The sequence below is a fragment of the Micropterus salmoides genome, unplaced genomic scaffold, assembly GCF_014851395.1.
Source record: "Micropterus salmoides isolate LMB-PRFRI ecotype aquatic unplaced genomic scaffold, ASM1485139v1 Ms_hic_scaffold_18, whole genome shotgun sequence".
Classification (NCBI taxonomy): domain Eukaryota; kingdom Metazoa; phylum Chordata; class Actinopteri; order Centrarchiformes; family Centrarchidae; genus Micropterus; species Micropterus salmoides.
This window is the reverse complement of record NW_024040928.1, coordinates 29,886,816-29,909,340: the sequence shown is the minus strand read 5'-3', so window position 1 is coordinate 29,909,340 and position 22,525 is coordinate 29,886,816. Positions and strand designations below refer to the sequence as shown.

General features: G+C 41.8%; 1 protein-coding gene across 3 annotated transcripts; it reads right to left on the bottom strand.

Moving 5' to 3' along the window:
• Nucleotides 1-14,424: 14,424 nt before the first annotated feature.
• Nucleotides 14,425-21,811, bottom strand: LOC119909414 (interferon-induced protein 44-like). 3 transcript variants are annotated; one of them, XM_038727638.1, is made up of 9 exons: nt 21,696-21,803; nt 21,396-21,428; nt 21,262-21,295; nt 20,882-21,077; nt 20,159-20,215; nt 16,917-17,063; nt 16,660-16,831; nt 16,371-16,468; nt 14,425-14,889 (listed from the first exon to the last, which is right to left on the bottom strand). In XM_038727638.1, exons 1-9 carry the CDS (start codon nt 21,784-21,786, stop codon nt 14,710-14,712), a joined length of 1,008 nt encoding a protein of 335 aa, XP_038583566.1. In that variant the 5' UTR covers nt 21,787-21,803; the 3' UTR covers nt 14,425-14,709. The 3 variants fall into 3 exon arrangements, with proteins under 3 accessions (XP_038583566.1, XP_038583567.1, XP_038583568.1); XM_038727639.1 differs by lacking the exon at nt 21,396-21,428 and having other exon boundaries at nt 21,696-21,811; XM_038727640.1 differs by lacking the exon at nt 20,159-20,215 and having other exon boundaries at nt 21,696-21,801.
• Between the last annotated feature and the right edge of the window lie 714 nt (nt 21,812-22,525).

The following is a 22,525-nucleotide window of genomic DNA, read 5'->3' as shown; positions in this document are numbered from 1 at the left end:
AGGGAACTTGTGGGTGTTACTACACACTAGATTTTAGATGTGATCGCATCACCTGGGTGGAGTTCACTCACCCTGACTCGTTATTATCAATTTTACATTTGGTTTTCACTATGTGAGAAAATCGTTGTGTAGCGTGAGAACGTATGAAAATTGTCAACTGCGTGAGTGTCACGCTCAGCGCCTGAGAGTTGCAGCTCTGGTCTTACATTATTTAAAGGTTAAGCAAGCTAAAGCTTTGCTAATCTGCCTGTTAGCTCCTCACCTTTGCCTGTCAGACATACATGGTGCTTCTGAACACATTGTTTGGCCAAAGATTTGGACATTGCCTCCCTATGCTTTTACTTTCTCGGTTTGTTTTGGCTCCTCTTTTTCTGGGCCCCTGACAAGCTGCAGTGTTTGCTTAATGCGACTCGCCTGCACATCTGAATGGCCAAATGTTTCGACTGTACCATTTTCACAATAACAGCGGGGGAGGGTTATCAGATGACAAGTTTGAAATTTTTTATTTTAATGATAATAATACATTTATTTATCATGTAAAAGTGTTTAGTTATTTAGAAAAGTAAGTAAAGTGTGTAACTCCCATTTAAGGGTTAACCATAGACCTTTGCATGGGCCCCCATAGGCCTTGGGTGGGGGTCATCTGTACCCTTTGACCCCCCCTGATGGCGGGCCTGCTGGAAAGTAGAATGTTTTCCCATTCTTGCAATGACACGGATGGGAGTGAAGTTTAGCGGAGTGTAACAGAAGCCAGGTAGGCTGTTCCAGTGAGTAAACCTCACTGCCCGACACCATAAGACGTGCTAGTACCCCTGGGTTTTAGACCCCTCGTTAGTGCGTCCGCCTTCCTTAACCAAGGTCGCCGGTTCAAGTCAGAACCGTGCAGTACAACCTTTGGCTTGTTACACATGCAGTGATGTCCTCTATAGAATCATGTCTGTTTTTGATGCAGTGCCGTCTGAGGGCCCAAAGTTCACGGCCATCCAATACTGTCTTTCTTCTGATTCTCTGAATATTTAATAATATGATGTAATGTAGACAATGAAATCCCCAGATACTTTGTATTATTACATTGAGAAAGATTATTTGTAAATTTGTTTTTTACGAGATGTAGCCCATCTGCATGGGTTAATTTAATTATCCTAAATAGTTTTACATATCTAGATTGGCTATTTTACGTGTCTAAAAAATACAGAGCCATGAGGGGTTAATAATCCGAGAAAAAATACCCTAGATGAAAGTGGTAAATTTACCAGAACAAAACATGGAAATTCTACAAAATTAAAGTCACAAAAAAATCCAATTGACTCCAATTCACGGAAAAGTCTTTCCAACACTGTGAGGGAAATTGTTCTGGTGTGTGTGTCCATGTTTTGGCGGTATCAGCTGTAGGGAACAGAAGTTATCTTACCCTTGATATAAAGCATTGCTAGACCATAATCTTTGTTAAATTATTAACAGAGACCCAACAATTCCCATTATGAGCAAGCACTTACAGTAGCAAGGAAAAGACGGTACTCACAAAACGGAGAGCTAGTGAGGAAAATGTCACTGAATTTAACAAAAAGTGTATTGGATTACAATCACTTACTATCCCTAAGATATGACTGTGCCTGACCATTAAGGTTTTTTTTTAGGTGTGCAGAAGGATTCTTGTAAGTACATTGTTCAGGAAGATCATTCAACCAACAGAAAATAACAGCATGCTGCCCTCTGCTGGAGCTCCTGATGATCCAAACGTACCTGTAGTCAAAACCAGTTCACTGTCCGTAAGTCTGCTGCAGAAACATCACCTGGTTTTCTAAAGTTCAGATTATTAGCTCAAAAACTCCACCTTCATCACCAGATATCAGGTGGTGAGTTTGAAACAAAAACCTGATCATGTTAATTAATTTCACTGAGAATTCATCCATCCATTGTCAACCACTTGTCCTGCGTACAGGGTCGCGGGGGGCTGCAAGGCGGGGTACACACTGGACAGGTCGCCAGTCCATCGCAGGGCCTTCACTGAAAATCTTTCAGTTAATAATGAGATTTTAACTATTTGCCCTGTTAAAGCAGAATGTGTTGAGATTTCACTGCAACGTTCAGAGCTGGCCAGAGAACATGTGAACCACATTTAGCTACGCTAAAGAAGAAAATAGATTAGCATCATCACAGCTTTAAGAATGAATTGCAGCAAAACTCACAGTACAGTTTGACCCCCAGCTGGTTTATAACTGTAGGTATTAGTGTGCTTAACGTTTCTTAAATACTGTGTTAGTGAAGTGATGTTAATATAATGAGCTCTTTTTGGTTGCCTTTTAGTTTTTCACTGAGCTTAAATTAGCTTAATAAAGTAAACAATTTCAATATTTGAATGGAACCTTGAACTTATCATTATAAGCGATGAAATCATACCTGAACAACATTCTGCAAAAGGTTGAAATAACTAAAACAGTTATTACAGTTTCTATTGTTTTGTTTTCGCTGTATTGTTTTTTTCCGAAGTTACAAATAGATGATTTTACATATTCCGTGTCAGATGTCATTTAAATCTGATGAAACCTCACATACACACTCCTAATGAACCAAATTAACTCAGGTTTTGAGTGCCAAACTCTTAATAAATAATGCCCATTCTTTTAAACTTTAAATGCTGCTTTCTTTTGGTTTATCCTGCCAACACACACACACACATCTCACTCATCCATTCATTGCTGACATAACTGATAGTCATAATCTGCCACACCACGTATTTTTGATGATTATCTGACCTTTCTTTTACTTTTATAATAAAGCATATCTTTGGCATTGAAACCTGTTGTGTCTCACCTCCTTTTTGTCATGGGCTAAGAGCTGGCTTGTGACAAGTGGGGGCTCGTCCGGGATCCTCGCTTCAGGTTTGAGGAGTTCTGGAATTTGTTTTGTCAGGGTGACGGATATATTCTGTGTAATTTTTGGATCCCTATCTTCTGTCCATTGGTCCAGTGGTTTATTTAGAGAGGTGCATGGTCCTTTTGTCAGTGGCTTAATTTAGCTTTGCTGGCTGAATTTGTTTTGTTGGACCTTTGCTGGGTTTTATAGAGTATTATAGAGTTTTATAGAGTACGGTCTAGACCTGCTCTTTTATGAAAAGCGCTGTGAGATAACTGTTGTTGTGATTTGGCGCTATATAAATAAAATTGCATTGAATTGAATATAGTGCGAGTGTGGCGGTGGATGTGGGTTGAGCAGGTTGAAGGACCCAAACGCAGGACGCAAAGCAGAGGTGGTACAGTTCAAAGGAGATTTATTCCAACAAACAAAAAGCGAGCACACTTATGATGAGTGGCTGAGTCCAGGTAATCCAAAATCATAGAGGTACAACTAAGCAGATGATCCAACAAAAATAAAAAAAACAAAACAGTTGAAAACCAAAATCCAAGGAACTCACAGGGAACAGGCAGGACAAGACAGCACTTCAACATGCTACAATGACCAGACAGGGAATCAACAGAAACACCAGACATTTATACCCAGGGGTAACGAGCAGGGCGGTAGCAACACAGGTGACTGGGATCAAGGTAACGAGGGAGAGAGACAGCAGGGGAAACAGAGTCAGGCAGGCAGAGGGATAACTGGGGGAACAGACAGAACACTTGACCAACTATAACACAGGGATCATAACAGCCAGAACCTAAATGAGAACACAGACTAGAACACAGACTACTGAGCAGACTAAACTAAAATAATGCAGACCAGGAACTAGAAGTAAATACTAAAACATGAACTAATGGCACAGGACTGAGAATTATGCAAAGAACTGAAACGCAGGACTAAGAGCTAAGATAAAAGACAAGACATAAACTACTAAGGACAAGGAACAAGAGAAAGAGAGGCAAATAGAAAAACATATGAAACATGGCAAAAACAGATACACGCAGGGAAAAAATACAACTCAACATAACCCAAAACCAACAGTGAGTTGGAGTACTTTCCCCTGTTAGGCTTAAGAGCGATTTCCCTTAGGGAATTCATGGTGTGGTGGTTTAGGTGGGGGTGAACGTGGGTAGAGCTTTGCTCGGGAGCCCCTCCGTGGGTCACTGGTTTTCTGGTTGCCCTTTTTCACCCGACTGGTTTCGAGTGCATAAGTACCCCCACAACTAGCCGCACGAAGACTAGGGAACAGATAGCTAGATAGTCATTGTTGAAGTTAGCATAGGGGGGAGTCTTCTGCTCAGGTAGACCTGATTGACATTATGGCTTCTGTTGAGGGTTTCCTTGAGGCTCCTTCAGTGTCTGCTCTGGACCAGTGCACTAAGGAGCAGCTTTTGAAAATTGCAGAGCATTACCAGATTGAGATTGTAGACAGTGTGAAAAATTGTGTGAAGCAGGTACTCATTGAGGCGGGAATGCTTTTGGGGCGGCCAGTTAGCATCCCAGTAGTCAGCTTAGTACCTGGTCCAGCTAATATGACTTTTGAACAACAGAAGGAATTGTTACAGCTGCAACTTAAACAGCAGGTGGAGTTAGAGCGTTGATGTTAAGGGGGATGTTCGACGTAAGACTGATACTTACTCTAGGCCTTTGAAGCCGAAGATAGTAGGTGAGGCTGCTCCATAAGTTCCCCAAAAGTTTGGTAGTGGGGGGTACAGAGCATCATATAATTCCAAAATTTGCAGATACTGTCAGCCCACGGGGCACTGGAAGAATGCCCTATGTTGAATGCCAGAAGGTTTTCTAGCCATGTAAAACCTGTTGTCATGGCCGCTGCAGTCCCATCATCTGAGTGTGGGGAATTGAGTCAGCTGCAGGCTGACCATAGCTTGGGGTGTCCTTCTCGTGATTATTCTGCGTTCATTTCGTATGGGGTAGTTTTGTTGGTGGGTAGCAATGTGAAAATTTTGAGAGATACATTCCTTCATTTTGGACTTGTTTTGCCGTTTTCCAGTGAAATTGATTCTGGTGGATGTGGGGTTGTTCGAGGCATGAGCCTGGTCCCTTTCTCTGTAGCTTTGCATGCAATTTTCCTTAAGCTCTGGCCTGGTTGTGGGTACTCGTCCCCAGTTACTAGTTGAGGGGGTCCAGATGATATTGGGCAATGATTTAGCAGGAGACAAAGTGTGGGCAGATGGCAATCCCAATATGATTCCAGCTAAGTCCTCAGATTCTGAAGGGGTGTGCTTGGATGACATCTTTCAAGCCTGTGCTGTTACACGTGCGGCCTCCAGAGCTGCACAGGGAGATTCTGCTGAGTGTCTAGAGTTGCCAGTGACACTGCCAATACATCAGCTAGCCAACTCTAGAGCTGAATTAGTGGCTGAGCAGCAAGCTGATCCTACCTTGTCTGAATTATTTGACAGAATTGTGCAAGCATCATTAGTGAGGGATACTGCTCAGTGCTATTTCCTCCTGGATAGGCTTTTGGTCCGGAAATGGGTGCCACTTAGTGATTAGGGTGTTGGGGAGCCAGTCTTTCAAGTTGTTGTCCCTACACAGCTGCGTTATTAAGTACTCCAGACCTCCCATGGTGAGGTGGCAGGTCATCTGGCCGAATATTGCAACATTTTCTTTGGCCACGCAGTTCTGAAGGATGGTTGTTTACCTGATAATCCCCCCCCGAACCACATTGACTGGACAGGGCAAGTGTGTCAGTGTGTGGCAAGTTGACGGGTGCACAGGGCAAGATGAAGAAAATATATGATAGACGGGCTGTTGTGCATCAGTTTAGCCCTGGTGACCAGGTTCTTGCTCTTTTACCTCTTGTAAAGTCACCATTTCAAGCAAAATATTGTGGTCCCTTTACAGTAGTGCGTCGAATCTCTGATTTGAATTATTTGATTGAAACTCCTGGTCATAGGAAGTCCACCAAATTATGTAGTGTAAACCTCTTAAAGCTATATTCTTTCAATTCAGTTCAATTTTATTTATTTAGCGCCAAATCACAACAACAGTTATCTCACAGCGCTTTTCATAAAAGAGCAGGTCTAGACCGTACTCTGTGATGTTATTTACAGAGGCCCAACAGTTCCCACCAAGAGCAGCATTAGGAGACAGAGGCAAGGAAAAACTTCCTTTTAAGAGGCAGAAACCTCGAGCAGAACCATGACTCAGGGTGGGCGGCCATCTGCCTCGACCGGTTGGGGGTGAAGGAGAGAGAGGGAGAGAGAGAGAGAGAGAGCAGGAGAGGAACAGAGAGAAAGAGAGAGAGGGATGGAAGGAGAGAGAGAGAGGGGAGGGAGGCAGCCTACACAATATACACACAGAGGTACAGACAGTAAAGGAGATTCAGGACTCACCTGAGCCAGCCCTAACTATAAGCTTTATCAAAGAGGAAAGTCTTAAGCCTACTCTTAAATGTGGAGATGGTGTCTGCCTCCTGAACCCAAACTGCAACCTGGTTTCACAGGAGAGGAGCTTGATAGCTGAATGCTCTGGCTCCTAGTCTACTTTTGGAGACTCTAGGAACCACAAGTAACCCTGCATTCTGGGAGCGCAGTGCTCTGGTGGGGTAGTAAGGTACTATGAGCTCTTTAAGATAAGATGGTGCCTGACCATTACGAGCTTTGTAGGTGAGAAGAAGGATTTTACAGGAAGCCAATGCAGAGAAGCTAAGACAGGAGAAATATGATCTCTTTTCCTGGTTCCTGTCAGAACACGTGCTGCAGCATTCTGGATCAGCTGAAGAGTCTTAATGGACTTTTTCGAGCAGCCTGATAATAACAAATTGCAGTAATCCAGCCTAGAAGTAACAAATGCATACACTAGTTTTTCTGCATGTTCCTGATTTTTGCAATATTAGGTAGGTGAAAAAAGGCGGTCCTTGAAATTTGCTTAATGTGAGACTTAAACGACATGTCCTGATCAAAGATAACTCCAAGATTCCTCACAGTGGTGCTGGAGGCCAGGGCGATGCCATCAAGGGAAAGTATAACTTTAGATAATGCATCACGGAGGTGCTTGGGCCCCAGAACAATAACTTCAGTTTTATCTGAGTTTAACATTAGAAAATTACAGGTCATCCAGGTTTTAACATCCTGAAGGCACATTTGAAGTTTAGCTAACTGATGAGTTTCATCTGGCTTGATCGATAGATATAACTGAGTATCATCTGCATAACAATGAAAGTTTATGGAATATTTCCTGATAATATTGTCTAAAGGAAGCATATATAAAGTGAAGAGGATTGGTCCGAGGACAGATTCTTGTGGAACTCCATGACTAACTTTGGCGTGCATGGAGGACTCATCATTAACATGTACAAACTGAAATCGATCTGATAAATAGGACTTAAACCAGCTTAGAGTGGTTTCTTTAATGCCAATGAAATGTTCCAGTCTCTGTAATAGGATCTTTAAGCAGCCTAGTCGGGACGGGGTCTAAGAGCCAGGTTGATGGTTTAGATGAAGAAATTATTGAAGTTAGTTGGTAAAGATTGAGGGAAGCAAAGCAGTCTAAACATATATCTGGTTCTACAGCTGTTTCTAAGGTTCCTGAGTTTAGAGATAAGTTGGTGCCAGTTGAGGGCAGGTCTTGGTGAATTTTGTCTCTAATAGTTAGAATTTTATCATTAAAGAAGCTCATGAAGTCGTAACAACTGAGAGCTATGGGAATATTTGGCTCAATAGAGCTGTGACTCTCTGTCAGCCTGGCTACAGTGCTGAAAAGAAACCTGGGGTTGTTCCTATTTTCCTCTATTAATGACGAGTAGTACGCTGCTCTGGCATTACGGAGGGCCTTCCTATAAGTTTTAAGACTATCATGCCAAATTAAACGAGAATTTTCCACTTTGGTGGAACGCCAATTCCTCTCAAGTTTCCGCGATATTTGCTTTAATTTACGAGTTTCAGTGTTATACCATGGAGCTAACGGTCTTTGTTTTAGTATTTTCTTTTTTAGAGGGGCTACAGAGTCGAGTGTCATTCGCAGCGAGCCTGCAGCACTATCAACAAGATGATCGATTTGGGAGGGACTGAAATTAGCATAGGAGTCCTCCGTTACTTTGTGATCTGATAGCACTATCAGACAGACATCTTGTATAAAAATGTTTGCCCAATGGCGTGTAGTTCAGCAATACAAACTCAAAAGTTATCAAACCGTGGTCGGACAAAGACGGATTCTGTGGGAACACCACTAAATGTTCAATTTCATTACCATATACCAGAACAAGGTCGAGGGTGTGGTTAAAACAGTGAGTCGGTTCATGAACACTCTGAGAGAAGCCAATGGAATCTAAGAGAGATTAACGCAGTACTGAAGCTGTCATTCTCAACGTCCACATGAATATTAAAATCCCCTACAATAATAACTTTGTCCGTTTTAAGGACTAAAGTTGACAAAAACTCTGCAAATTCAGATAAGAATTCAGAGTACGGACCAGGTGCTCGGTACACTATAACAAAAAGAATTGGTTGCAGTGATTTCCAACTTGGGTGCGAAAGACTAAGAACAAGGCTTTCAAATGAGTTATAGTTTAGTTTAGGTTTAGAGCTGATTAGTAGGCTAGAGTCGAAGATAGCTGCAACTCCACCTCCTCGGCCTGTGCCTCGAGGAATGTGAGTATTAATATGACTGGGAGGGGTGGATTCATTTAGGCTAACATATTCTCCATCACCCAGCCAGGTTTCAGTAAAACAAAATAAATCAATATCATAATCTGATATTAGTTCATTTACTAGTACACCTTTAGAAGAGAGAGATCTGATATTTAAGAGTCCACATTTAATTTTCCTATTCGTTTGCACTATTGCTCTTGTGGTTTTAATTTTTATGAGGTTTTTATGCTCAGCTCCTCTTCTGTTTACCTTTTTAAATAATTTCGATGGTCGGGGGGCAGACACCGTCACTATAGGATTTTCACTAAGTAACTCCTGAAATGGAGGAGCAGAGAAGTGTGTTAGACTGCGACTCTGCGTAGGGTTTTGGGTGGGTAACTGCTGAAAAAGAAGGGCAGAGAAGTGTGTTAAACTGCGACTCTGCCTCCTGGTCTCAACTCTGGGTTGTCATGGATTTGGTCCACTAATAAACTTGGCCAGATTTCTAGAAATGAGACCTGCTCCTTCCCAAGTGGGATGGATGCCGTCTCTCCGGATCAGACCAGGTCTTCCCCAGAAAGTCTGCCAACGATCTACAAAGCCCACATCGTTTGCTGGACACCACCTCGACAACCAGCGGTGGAATGACAACATGCGGCTATACATGTCATCACTGGTCAGATTTGGCAGGGGTCCAGAGAAAACTACGGTGTCCGACATTGTTTTTGCATATGTACACACCGACTCAACATTAATCTTAGTGACCTCCGATTGGCGTAACCGGGAGTCATTACCGCCGACGTGAATAACAATCTTACTGTATTTACGTTTATCCTTAGCCAGCAGTTTCAAATAAGACTCAATGTCGCCCACTCTGGCCCCAGGGATGCACTTAACTATGGCCGCTGGCTTCGCTAAATTCATGTTTCTCAAAATGGAGCTGCCAATGATCAGAGTTGGTTTCTCAGCGGCTGTGTCGCTGAGTGGGGAAAATCTGTTAGAAGCGCGAACAGGTTGGTGGTGCCCCGTGGACTTTGAATGCTTACGACTACTCCTCCTTCAGACAGTCACCAAGCCACCCCTTCCTGGCTGCTCAGGAGACTGGCTAGCTACAGTAGCTAAAGACTGATCTACCAAGGTGCGGAGCCGGACTTCTAAATCACTGAGCCTCGCCTCCATGTCTATAAATAAACTACACTTATTACACGTACCATTACCGCTAAAGGAGGCAGAGGAGTAACTGAACATCTGACACACCGAGCAGGAGAAAGTGGGAGAGCGAGAGGGAGAAGGAGAAGCCATCGCTAGCTGCTAAACTAAAGTCGCTAACGGCTAAGCTAAAGTACTGTAGCGTCAGCTACCAAAACTTTTGAAAACAACTATGAGATTGAACAGCAGTCACCAAAAGATGGAAAGAAGTGTGAGTGCTTAAGCAAAATTACTGTAATAAGTGTTTAGCGGACAGTTGGCCGCTGTAATCTAACAAATTTAACTGGTATTTAGTGAGAGCAGCACAACGCGGTACCAACACACAAGCACCGAAATGAGTCGACACGCTACCGCAGTACGTCAACAGTCGTCACCAGCCTTCAGTCTTTCTTGTGAGTCAGTACAGCTGGAGGTTTCAGGATCAACTGTTAAGCCAGTGTTAGCTGCTGGATCTGTGATTGTGACCTGGGGAAAAGGAGGAAGTAGATGTGGCCTCTGAGTTGTTGCAGGGTCGTCTGAACAACTCTGAAACCCTGCAGAACCTGGATTCCCTGGTAATACATTTAGATAAGGGTAAGCGTGAGGAAGTGATCTCGCTCATATAGAGATATCCCACTCTTTTCCCTGATGTTCCATCCTAGACCCACCTTATACAACATGACATAGATGTTGATGGTGCTGAGCCCATAAAGCAGAGGTTTTATCGGGTGTCTGAAGCGAAAAAGCAGTTGTTAGAGGCTGAACTGTTGTGGGAACTGTTGGGCTTCTGTAAATAGCATCACAGAGTACGGTCTAGACCTGCTCTTTTATGAAAAGCGCTGTGAGATAACTGTTGTTGTGATTTGGTGCTATATAAATAAAATTTAATTGAATTGAATTCTGGTTTATATTGCTACAAGGTAATGCCATTTGGTTTGCGTAATGCTCCTGCTACTTTCCAGTTGATGAATCGGGTAGTTTCAGGTCTGGCTGGTTGTGCAGTGTACCTGGATGATGTTGTCGTATATTCAGACACCTGGGAGACTCATCTACAGCGTGTGTGTGCACTGTTTGACAGGTTGGTCTGGGCACAGTTAACTTTCAATCTGGCAAAGTGTGAATTTCAGTCCACTGTTACTGTTACTGTGACTTGTCACAAGCCAGCTCAAAAAAATAAAATAAAATAAAATAATGAAATAATGTACAAGAGTGTTAGAAATCCTGATGAAATCAGCGCTGGAAAACACATTTTTTTATAAACAAATTTTTGTTGATTTTAGTAATTATAATGACAGCTTGAGTGCCATATAAATAATATCTTACAAAAATTACTGAAGATTACACAGCCTGCGGAGATCTACTGATTATTTTGATAACGCTCCTTATTCAGATCCAACATCTACTTTTCTCATGCTGTCTCCTCTCCAACAACAATAAACACATGAATCGTTAAAATAATACAGATGGATGTTAAATTAACTATAATAAATTCAGACACGATTAGAATTGAATATATCAAATATAACTACATGTTGTGTAAATGTTATGCTTTGTACATGTTTGTTATTTTAACAAGTATATTGATTAAGTATTCGCGCTTTACTAATGGATGTTGCACTTAGGCTGCACAGTAACAAGCATCAACTCGTCTTCACTTCTGTCTCTCCATCTGTGTGTGTGGAAGATCTCAGAGGATTTCTTTTTTTAACATAGATTTTTTATTCACAATAAAATAAGTAATAATAATAAATAATTAAGGTGTGTCAATAATGAGTTTATTGCATCCTTTCGGATTTTAATGCATCAGGTTCCAGGGATATTGGTTTAAAATGGAGGTTTGGCAGGTGTAGCAGACCTAAAAATTTTAGTTATGCATTTTAATAAATTGATAAATGAGAATTGATACCCAATTATGAATTTTTAAGATTCATAAAATCATTTTATTTAATTTGATTTTATTCCTCGTTTCAGGGCACCACCGGAGTTGTTATAATCCTAGAGTCTCCGGACCTCTAGGTAGTTTTGAATAATTATACAATTATTACTAGTGATCAGTTAGTTAATAATCGCTCAATTATCTTAAATCAATCAGTCAGTCTCATATCTAAAGGGTCAATTCTCTTGGCAGGAACTAGAAATAGGCAACACACACAGCTCTTGATTATATTACAGTGAATTTATTCTCTAACTAAGGTGATAAAAAGATGGTTGGATACAGGGAACAAACATTTTCTGAACAATGAGCCTGGAGGTTCGATTGTGGGAAGCATTTGACTCATACGGCATAGAAGAACTAATGAAAGTAAACTAATGCTATAATTTAGGAGTTAAAATGGACATCTGATCACAGAACGTGGGTTAAGTCTTACTGGTTGTCGACAGCCTGCTTTTGGCCTGTTGCTGGTCCCACTCTAGCTGCCCGATCCTGGCTTTTTGCTAGGGATTTTCCAGGGTTCTCCGTGTCTGATTGAAAACGCCTCCTTCATCTGGCAATTCGGCTGATTTCAGGTTTCCTTCGTTGTAGCTGGCAAGACCACGTGGCTTGGTCTGACCTCGGTGAAGTTGGTTCGACAAAAAAGGCTTAAAATGGAACTTGGTCGTTCCTGAATTAGTCCAGTGTAACTTAACGGACTGATAACTTTAATAAACAAAAGAAATAAAGAAAATAAAACAAACTGAAGGCAGATCGATGTCGCGGCACTTCAGGTGTGTAGCTTCAAGCGAACAAAAGGCCTGTCACTGTCGACTGAGGGCGTTGCCTGGCGAGGCACGCCACACGCGTGCCGAAGCATCCAGCGAGCAGAGCAGAGTGGAAGAGAGCCAACAGCGAAGAGAAGAGTGCGCGCGAGGTCGCGTGTCGCTCTTTTGTTGCCTGGGGCGTGGTTCCCCAGGGGGCGTCTCAGGTTTCCCCAGGAACTGCCTTTCTAAACTTAATGTCTAAAAGAAATCTATTTGCACGTCTTACAATCAAATATTTTCTACAATCGAACCTCAATGGTTGAAAGGTTGTACTGTTCTAGGCATTTGGTAACAGGAAACAATTGTCACATTATTGGTCAGGATATTTATACATTTAACGGCATTTCCGACGAGGGCATGTAATACTTATTTCGTCCACTTGGGGGAGCTCAGGTTACATGAGGAAAGCTTGGATTAAATCAAAGATCGTCTCTCTTTAGGAACCGGGGAATTTGTTGATTCATCCTTAAATTCAAGCTGGCGGTTAAGAGTATAGTAAAACATTTCTTTGTCATCATTTCTAAAGGAATTTTGTAGGAAAGTATTATGAACGAGCATTGATTACATTAGATGAAGGAGTGTCTTGCTGAAAATAAAAACACTGCACAAGTAACTTCTTTTAAGCACTAATATCAACAACAGATAGCAACAACAGTTAACATAACTACTCAAATAGAGGCAAACATATTCAGGCAACTTAAAGATTTAATTAAATGCTACATTGAAAGTTCAGTGTCTGGGTCATGTCACACTTGGGTGAGACAGGGTTTTCCTTTTTGATGTGGTAATAAAACAAAGAATAAGGTCAGTTGCCACGGAAACATGTGTGGGGGGGCCAGTTTTGATAGGCTGTTTAGGGAAATGCCAATGGCTGGTTCGTGTCCCTTTGTCAGTTTAACAGTCAGGCCCCGCGTTATCAGCTTCGGAATGAAAAAGGTGCCAGTTTTATGGTCGGGATAGCACTTAGAGAAAGCAACTTTCACCCCTCCCCTTCTTCTCTGGGGAGTAGAAAGGAATTTAGGGTAGCTCCAAATTTATTCAATGTAAAATATGCACAAATCCACAGCGTTGTTCACTACACAGGTGAACACATTTTTTTTATGTTGGTTTTGTTTTGTTTGTACTGCTTTATGATGATGAGGATGGAGTGTAGCAAATGTGTGAGATCTGTCACTGGCTTTATGTCCAGACTTTGTTCATTTACACTATCAGTATGTGCAGGTGGTGAAGATGTTCCTGGTGAGTCGAAGTGAGTAGGCAGATCTGTTTGTGTGCCACCGCAGTGTCTCATTTGAGCATTAAATAATTGTTCAATGCTCAAAATTGTCATATAATTCAGTATTAAACTCTCGTCTCAATCTCGTATGCTGCGTCTCGTCACACCCCTAGTAGTGTAGTTTGATTAGGTTTAGGTACCAAAACTAGCCTTCTTGGTAAGGTTTAGGAAAAGATCATGGTTTGGGTTAAAATAACGATATTACTTAAGTTAAGCTAGCGTAACATCACTAAAAATAATAAATGTTAACTTTTTGCTTTACACGGGAAAAGAACACCGGTCTCATGGGTGAAAGTTTGTTTTTTGTCCCATCCATCCACCCACCCCAGTTACCTCCTTACTTAGACTTTTCTGGTTATATATAGTAGGCGTTGAACAATGGCACTAAAGTGCACCATGTGTGTTGTAGCCGGATGCCAAGAGACGTGACAAATAGTCCATATGTGACGGCTTGGGAATGAAACGCTGACAAAGAACTTTGAGGACTAGTTCCAGGAACCCTTAAATGTCACCTTCCCATTGGCTGTATGGGCAGTAACTGAATTTGTGGTGCATAAACCACAATAAATTATTTTAGTTTCATAATTTTAAAAGTGTGTAAAACAACTTTAGTGAATTCTCCCTATAAAAATCGGAGCAGAAACGCTGTTCCTTCCATACTTTCCCCCCCAGAATGGTATTCCCTTTCCCCCCTCCTCTCACGCCCCTACTGCATGAAATTCAGCCTTTTTATGCTGCCATGAAACATTTATTTATTTCATGGATCATCAGTCACAGAAAAAATTTAATCCAAAGGATAACAGTAAAAAAAAAACTTGTTTCCAACATGACTGAAGGCAAAGAAAACACAAAGAAGCACAAGAAATTAAACATAAAAACTGTTCCACAACACCACCAATGAAAAGGAACTTCTGGCTAATTTATCCATGCTTTACATGTACTATAGTTATGCTGAGTATGGAACAGTGTGATCTGAAAACACAAGCACTGAGGACCAAACCTGTACATGTCTCAACATTCAGACTGACTCTTTTTGAAGTTGATGCAGTCTTCTCCGAAGTTGATGATGTTTGTCAGCGCGCTCAGGAGCAGCGAGTCAACGTCATTGTTGAGGTCGATTTCTTCATGGTAGTTCTTCACAGGGAAGATGCAGTTCATGGGAATACCCACTTCTGCACTGAACTGCTCCATCTACATTTAAAAAGATCACAACATCTCAGTTAACATCTCAGAGCGTTAAAGGCTTTTGTGCTCAGTGCATCGATCCGATCTATTGGACTCATACTGACTTTAAAGGGGATCAGATGTTGGCATCACTAAACAGATATATGCATTTTCAGAATCACTCATCTATCAAGCTCTGCTTTTGCTGCTTGCTGCAGGTGGATCACAGACTTCCTGACGGACAGAAAGCAGCACATGAAGCTGGGAAAACATGTCACTGATTCCAGGACCATCAGCACCAGTTCCCCCCTCAAGGCTGCGTTCTTTCCCCTCTGCTCTTCTCCCTGTACACCAACAGCTGCACCTCCAGTCACCAGTCTGTCAAGCTCCTGAAGTTTGCAGATGACACCACCCTCATTGGGCTCATCTCAGGTGAGGATGAGTCCGCCTACAGGTGGGAGATCGACCATCTGGTGACCTGGTGCAGCCACAACAGTCTGGAGCTCAACGCACTGAAGACAGTGGAGATGGTCACGGACTTCAGAAAGAGCACAGCCCCACCCTCCCCCATCATCCTGATTGACTCCCCAGTCACCACTGTGGACTCCACTTCCACATCCTGGGCACCATCATCTCCCAGGACCTCAGGTGGGAGGTGAACATCACCTCCATCACCAAGAAGGCCCAGCAGAGGATGTACTTCCTGAGGCAGCAGAAGAAGTTCAGCCCGCCAAAGACAATGATGGTGCACTTCTACACTGCTTCTCACCTCCTCCTTCACCATCTGGTACGCTGCTGCCACTGCCAAGGACAAGGGCTGCAATCTAACATCCGTCCTGGATCTGCATACAGACCTCAGGCCACATGAACAGTTTCTACCCGTCTGCAGCTAGCCTCATTAACAAGGCCTGGGTCCCCCACTGACTCTGACTACCATGCCCTGCTCTCCTCCCACATTAATGTTTGCACAAAATATGAGATCTGAGTCTGATTCTCTTATTTTACATGTAAATACTTGTCTCTACTTGGTTTATGTTTATGTTTTATTATTGTTGCGCACCTAGTGGCCAAAACGTGTAAAAACAACTTGGCAATAAATCTGTTTCTGATTCTGATTCCTGTTTGCAGTCAAAAATCAAAATGGCTTGATCTTAAACAAGATACCTGTTGCAGCTTTGCAACAACGCCGTGTTGTCAGGGTTGGGAGGCTGCGTACAACAATTCATTAGTAATTTCTTCATGTAGGAATTGGTCAGATGTGAAAAAAGGCAGGATTTGAATTTATCTTGCAAGGTTTCAAGCAAAGGAATGCTCTTAATCCAGAGGTTTACATGTCTTTAAATGATCGATGACTGGTGAGAGATTTGGCCGAGTCGAGTTTGGGTATTTAGAATCAAATTGGTATAGGGAGAAATAAACCGAACGGTGGTCTCAAATATTGAAACCATTCTGACTGTATAACTCAAACTCCAACATTGCAAATTCATAATATTACCTATTAAACCTACCTTATTCTTCAGGAACTTGCTCCTGTAGATGTTCTTTAAATCTTGTTTGATTTCAGAACAGTAATCAATTTTGGTGAGGATGGCCACTTGAGGAATTCCTGCCAGGAGAACACAAAACTACTGAATCATGTAACTGATATAAACTGAAACTGACCACAGCTGCTCTTCTCTGTGATGATGGAAACTACAAACAGCTGCAGGAGGTGAATGTTTTATACAACGTATTCCAATCAGTGTGATCTATTAAAACCCAATAAAGAGAAGAATAATCAGAGATTTATGTTCTCACCCAGGTGACTGGCTTCCAGCCTGATGTTCCGAATCTTCTCTACAGTTATATTATTCATTTGATGTATTCTGCTGACACCAACAACACAAACCAGAACATGCACTTTGTCGTTGGCAGTGGGAGATTTGTTGTAGAACTGATCATCCTCTGACAACGGTGATTCAGGTTTGAACTGGAAAACAAATTGAAATCCAGTTAATCAACAGTAACAAAAATGGGAATGGGAAAATGTTCTGCAAAGATTGTAGCTTCTGTACCCTGTAACCGTCCTTCACATGTCCCTTCAAAGCCAGTTTGATGTCTTCCACTTGGACACCTTTGATTGGATCCAGGCCCATGATGTCACTGAGGATAAAAGGGTAAAAGGACTCTGGACTTTCTTTTTGGATCTTGTAGGTTGTGTACTGTAAAGCACATACAGAGAAAAGGACAGTTATTATTTTATTACCACTATAGAGAAAAAACAGACATCAATTCTCAGGTAGGTGTCGAGGTTGGCCAAGTACAGAGGCAGGCAGTGTGCAAATTTCGGGGGGAGGGGGATTTCCCCTCTTCTGGTTTCTATATCCCTGCCTCTACTGAATAAAATATATATAATTTTTATCCCCCCCTCAGAGTGATCTACTTCAATAGTGATGCAACTTGTCACAAAACTCACAGTTCGGATCGATCTGTAGTTTTGTTAGTGTTAAATTAATTAGAAAAGGCGCTACTTTGGCTCTGATCCAGCTGCCTCTCTGTCTGTAGGTAATCACCAGGCTGGAGTCTTGCTTAATGTCCCGCCCACGGCACTGTCTTATTGGTTACAAGTCGCTAATAATAGTCTATCAACACTCACGACACATTTGCTTAGGTGAACAGCGGAGCTGTGTGTTGAAGGGAAGGCAGCCAATATTCCTAAAGCTGCAATAAACCTCACAATCTGATTATCTGTTTCGATGATGATAGGCAGCCCAGCGTCCCTGTTACACCTTTGAACATGCCTGAATTTTCATTGTCTTTTACAAAAATCGCACCCTGGAGGCAGGTAAAGTGAGGTGTGGATCCAAATGTAAAACACTTTGAAGCGCTGATACAGTTTGTAGCGTTTATTCTTCAACAACAGAAAACAGGTGTACATGTGGTTGTAGCAGGAAAAGTCCAAAACACAGATGGCAACATAAATCCAGGCAAAGTTCAGTAATATATATGTTTAGGCCATCAACATATGGTTTGAGTTTCAGAGCAAAGAAATTATGTTATCAGTAACAGTGTCAACTGTAACAACAAGCCTTTCAAAGCTATATTTATAAGCAGCACGTATAAACACCAAAGATTCTGTATGTGTTGGAACAACCGGCTGCGACTAAGTGACCAATGAAAACTTGGTCTACTAAGACTCTTCTTATCGACAAACGGTTGACTATTTAGCCTATTACAAACAGAGAGAAAACAAGGAATATGGACTGACAGGTAACTCTACAGTAAATACATGTATAATATGATGTGGTTACATACAGATCACTTTCTTGACAGTTAATGATCAGCAGAAGGATTTAACAGTGAGTTTTCATGTATTCTAAAAAAGAAGCAAGAAGTTCTTATACGCCCGCTAAGTCAGAACTACTCCTATCAACAGTCAGAGCTGGTTTCTCTTTCAAGTCGCCTCAACTTAAACAGATCTTAACCACAACAGCAGCGGAAACAGGAAGTCAGTGGAGCTCTGAAGCCTTTTCAGTGTCAATGTTTCAGGCAGTTTATTTGTGTCAATACACATGTCTTACAACATGATGGTATGATCTCTTATCCACCCACGTTCCACCTAGATCCACAAAAAAGCCTCTTACTGTGCATTCACAGTCAATGCGACGACACTGAGAAATACCATTTCCCGTCGGCCAGTTCACAGGACATGCTGGTGGGGACGCGAGGGGATTCGCCTCAGTTGAAATTTCTTAACTCAGATTTTTTCTTAACGACTCTGTGTCGCAATAGCCTATCAGTGTTGAGATTGTCTGGACGTCACTGACGGCTTCAGTGTTGTGTTGAGAGGGACAGAGTCTCTGCCGGCCGACAAACAGCTGCTGAGTGACGGGGCGCTGAGGAGGAGAGAGGCTGGAGAAGCACCGGAGACTTTGGACAAATAAATCCCCGCAGTCAGACCAGATCCTGCTCTGACAAATGCACCGTTTACCGGCGGGAGGAGCTAACAGTTAACTGCTAAATTAACTTTTTACTTAAATTTTTGGGATTGAAACACTGATTTATCTTCACTCACACTTCTCAGCAGCGAGTCTGACGTCCACTGTTTTAGGCACCCAGAGCTCTGTGATCTATCCAGCTATCGTCGTACTTTGCTGTGAACAAGTTAGCATAGCCCTGATCCCTACAAACTCCTTTCAGAAAACAAGCATTTTAAAAGTTGTTGTCCTGCTGTCTTGCTGACAGACAAAGCATGAATTCATGTTTAACAAATCTGCATCACATTGTAGTTATTTCGGCATCAGTTTGATCCGTTTCAATTAAATCCCAGCAAAATGTTTACTTTGGGTTCAAACCACTGTAGCAATCGCGGGTTGTGTTCGCATTGTGTGTCAACACTCAGCAGTAGTACAGAAATAAAACAACATGAAGATTAAATCCGCTTTGGGTCTGAATCCACAGTTAGGCCCATACCCTAAACCGAACAGGAAGTCAGCCATTTTGATTTGAAAGTGCCATTTGACCTTTTGCTTTGTACAAGGTCCATACTTTAATGAACTCCTACATAATTAATCTGATCAACATAAAATTTTGACTGTGTCTCAGTGTCTCAAGACATTGACGCTGAAAACTAACTGTGACTTTTGGTTTCTAGGCATGTCCGTAGCGTGGCGTGTTATATGATTAAATATTCCTTAGCTGAAAAGTACATAATACTACTACTACTACTACTACTACTAATAATAATAATATACTCACCTAAAGGATTGTTAGGAACACCTGTTCAATTTCTCATTAATGCAATTATCTAATCAACTAATCACATGGCAGTTGCTTCAATGCATTTAGGGGTGTGGTCCTGGTCAAGACAATCTCCTGAACTCCAAACTGAATGTCAGAATGGGAAAGAAAGGTGATTTAAGCCATTTTGAGCGTGGCATGGTTGTTGGTGCCAGACGGGCCGGTCTGAGTATTTCACAATCTGCTCAGTTACTGGGATTTTCACTCAACCATTTCTAGGGTTTACAAAGAATGGTGTGAAAAGGGAAAAACATCCAGTATGCGGCAGTCCTGTGGGCGAAAATGCCTCGTTGATGCTAGAGGTCAGAGGAGAACGGGCCGACCGATTCAAGCTGATAGAAGAGCAACTTTGACTGAAATAACCACTCGTTACAACCGAGGTATGCGGCAAAGCATTTGTGAAGCCACAACAAGCACAACCTTGAGGCGGATGGGCTACAACAGCAGAAGACCCCACCGGGTACCACTCATCTCCACTACAAATAGGAAAAAGAGGCTACAATTTGCAAGAGCTCACCAAAATTGGACAGTTGAAGACTGGAAAAATGTTGCCTGGTCTGATGAGTCTCGGTTTCTGTTGAGACATTCAGATGGTAGAGTCAGAATTTGGCGTAAACAGAATGAGAACATGGATCCATCATGCCTTGTTACCACTGTGCAGGCTGCTGGTGGTGGTGTAATGGTGTGGGGGATGTTTTCTAGGCACACTTTAGGCCCCTTAGTGCCAATTGGGCATGGTTTAAATGCCACGACCTACCTGAGCATTGTTTCTGACCATGTCCATCCCTTTATGGCCACCATGTACCCATCCTCTGATGGCTACTTCCAGCAGGATAATGCACCATGTCACAAAGCTCCAATCATTTCAAACATGACAATGAGTTCACTGTACTAAAATGGCCCCCACAGTCACCAGATCTCAACCCAATAGAGCATCTTTGGGATGTGGTGGAACGGGAGCTTCGTGCCCTGGATGTGCATCCCACAAATCTCCATCAACTGCAAGATGCTATCCATCAATATGGGCCAACATTTCTAAAGAATGCTTTCAGCACCTTGTTGAATCAATGCCACGTAGAATTAAGGCAGTTCTGAAGGCGAAAGGGGGTCAAACACAGTATTAGTATGGTGTTCCTAATAATCCTTTAGGTGAGTGTATACCCTTTATTGCAAAGTTTGTATTATGGAATAATGAATTTGTGATATTTTCTTTATCAACACAATGAAAAGTTCTTCATACCTTCCTGGTGAAACTGTCATGATTGATGTTTTCCGCTAAAGCCAGTGTGTTCATTCTGCCATGTAACACACTTTGAACAGAGTTGATAAAACTGGAATTTCCAGCTCCAGCTGGGCCATGAAGAAGAATCCTGAGCTGCTGGCCTTCATCATGAGGTTTGTAGTTCTTCACGTACTGCAGAGCGCTCTGTTTGTCTCTGCTCAAGGAAGGAAACATTTGAGTATAGACGAAAGTCATTTTGAACTGATGTCACACATCAACTGAGAAATGAATCAGGAGATCATCGAACAAGGAAACAAACAAAAAAAAACAATCAATCACAAGTTAATAGGTGCGGTTTCTGCTGTGAAAGTTAACATTGATGGTGTGGACACACTCACCCCCAGTTTATTGTCCTCCATGGTTCGCTGAGAACTGACAAATACACAACACATGTTCAGATAAGACAAAATATTATGAAAACACAAATCTGTAATTATCAGGAAATCAAGAACTGTTTTTTAAACAATCTTACGTGAAAGATGTTCATAGTGTTTATCTCCCATGGCTGGAGAATAAAACAGTAAAAAAACCAATAACTGATTTAAAAAATCCAGGCTTTAAATAAAAAAAAGCCTGAAACGTAAAAAATGGCACAAATTCAACAACAATAAATCTTAAAATGTGATTATTTTTGTCATGTTGATGTCAGTTCAGACAATGATCATATTTAGTTTATTCATCAAAAATCACGATGCTGCTATTAATAACAAAGATATTTAAAGCAGTTTCAAAATTAACACATTTGAGGATGAATGTAACAGAAGCAAAGTACCTGTGTTGTTGCTGCTGCGTCCTGGAACAAAGTGAAGAAATATGAGCCTTGGAGCTTTGTAATTTACATAGACAATAGGTGTTATTTTCATTCTGAAGACACGCACATCTTAAGAGAAGTTCCCCTTAGTCTCTTCCGGCTCTTAAACCACACATTTCCATTTTCATCAGGGTGTTATTTATTTTTTTCTTCACTGTTTTCTGTTTGAGGATCTAAACACTCTCACAACCCCAACAACAGTTCAACAGTGCAAGACATTTGAAGCAGTACAGTTTGATATACAACCCCGTTTAGTAACATTAACTACAATGTTCCCAAAAAGTTGGCACACTGACATATCAGATGTTGAAACTGAGAAATTTTAGTGTTTTTGGAAAATTATACAACTGTTTCGAATTTGGTATCAGCAACATGTTTTAATTGAGTTTGGACTGGGTCATGTTCATTGAGGGTCTGGGACCTGAAGAGACCGACTGCTTTCATCTTAAAAGTGGGATGTTTTCCCATTCTTGCTTGGTGACTTTGTTTGGCCTGTGGGAAGTCATCAGAGTTTGCATTACAGCCAGTTCTGTACTGACAAACATTTGTTGCTTTCCTAGATGTGAGAAGAAGTGACCACAGAACAGGGAGTGGCAGGACTGAGGGAGACACAGGAAACATCACAGGAAGCTGTGGCTGCTGTGGCTAGCTACATTAACTAGCAGCTGTTTATGGTATGTAGTTGGTTTTGTTCTAGTTACTTTACACTGCGTCTCTCTCTGATTGTGCACCCGACTGTTTTTAATAACCCGGCTATTCTCCATCTTCTTTCACTACAAAACGCCCTCTTT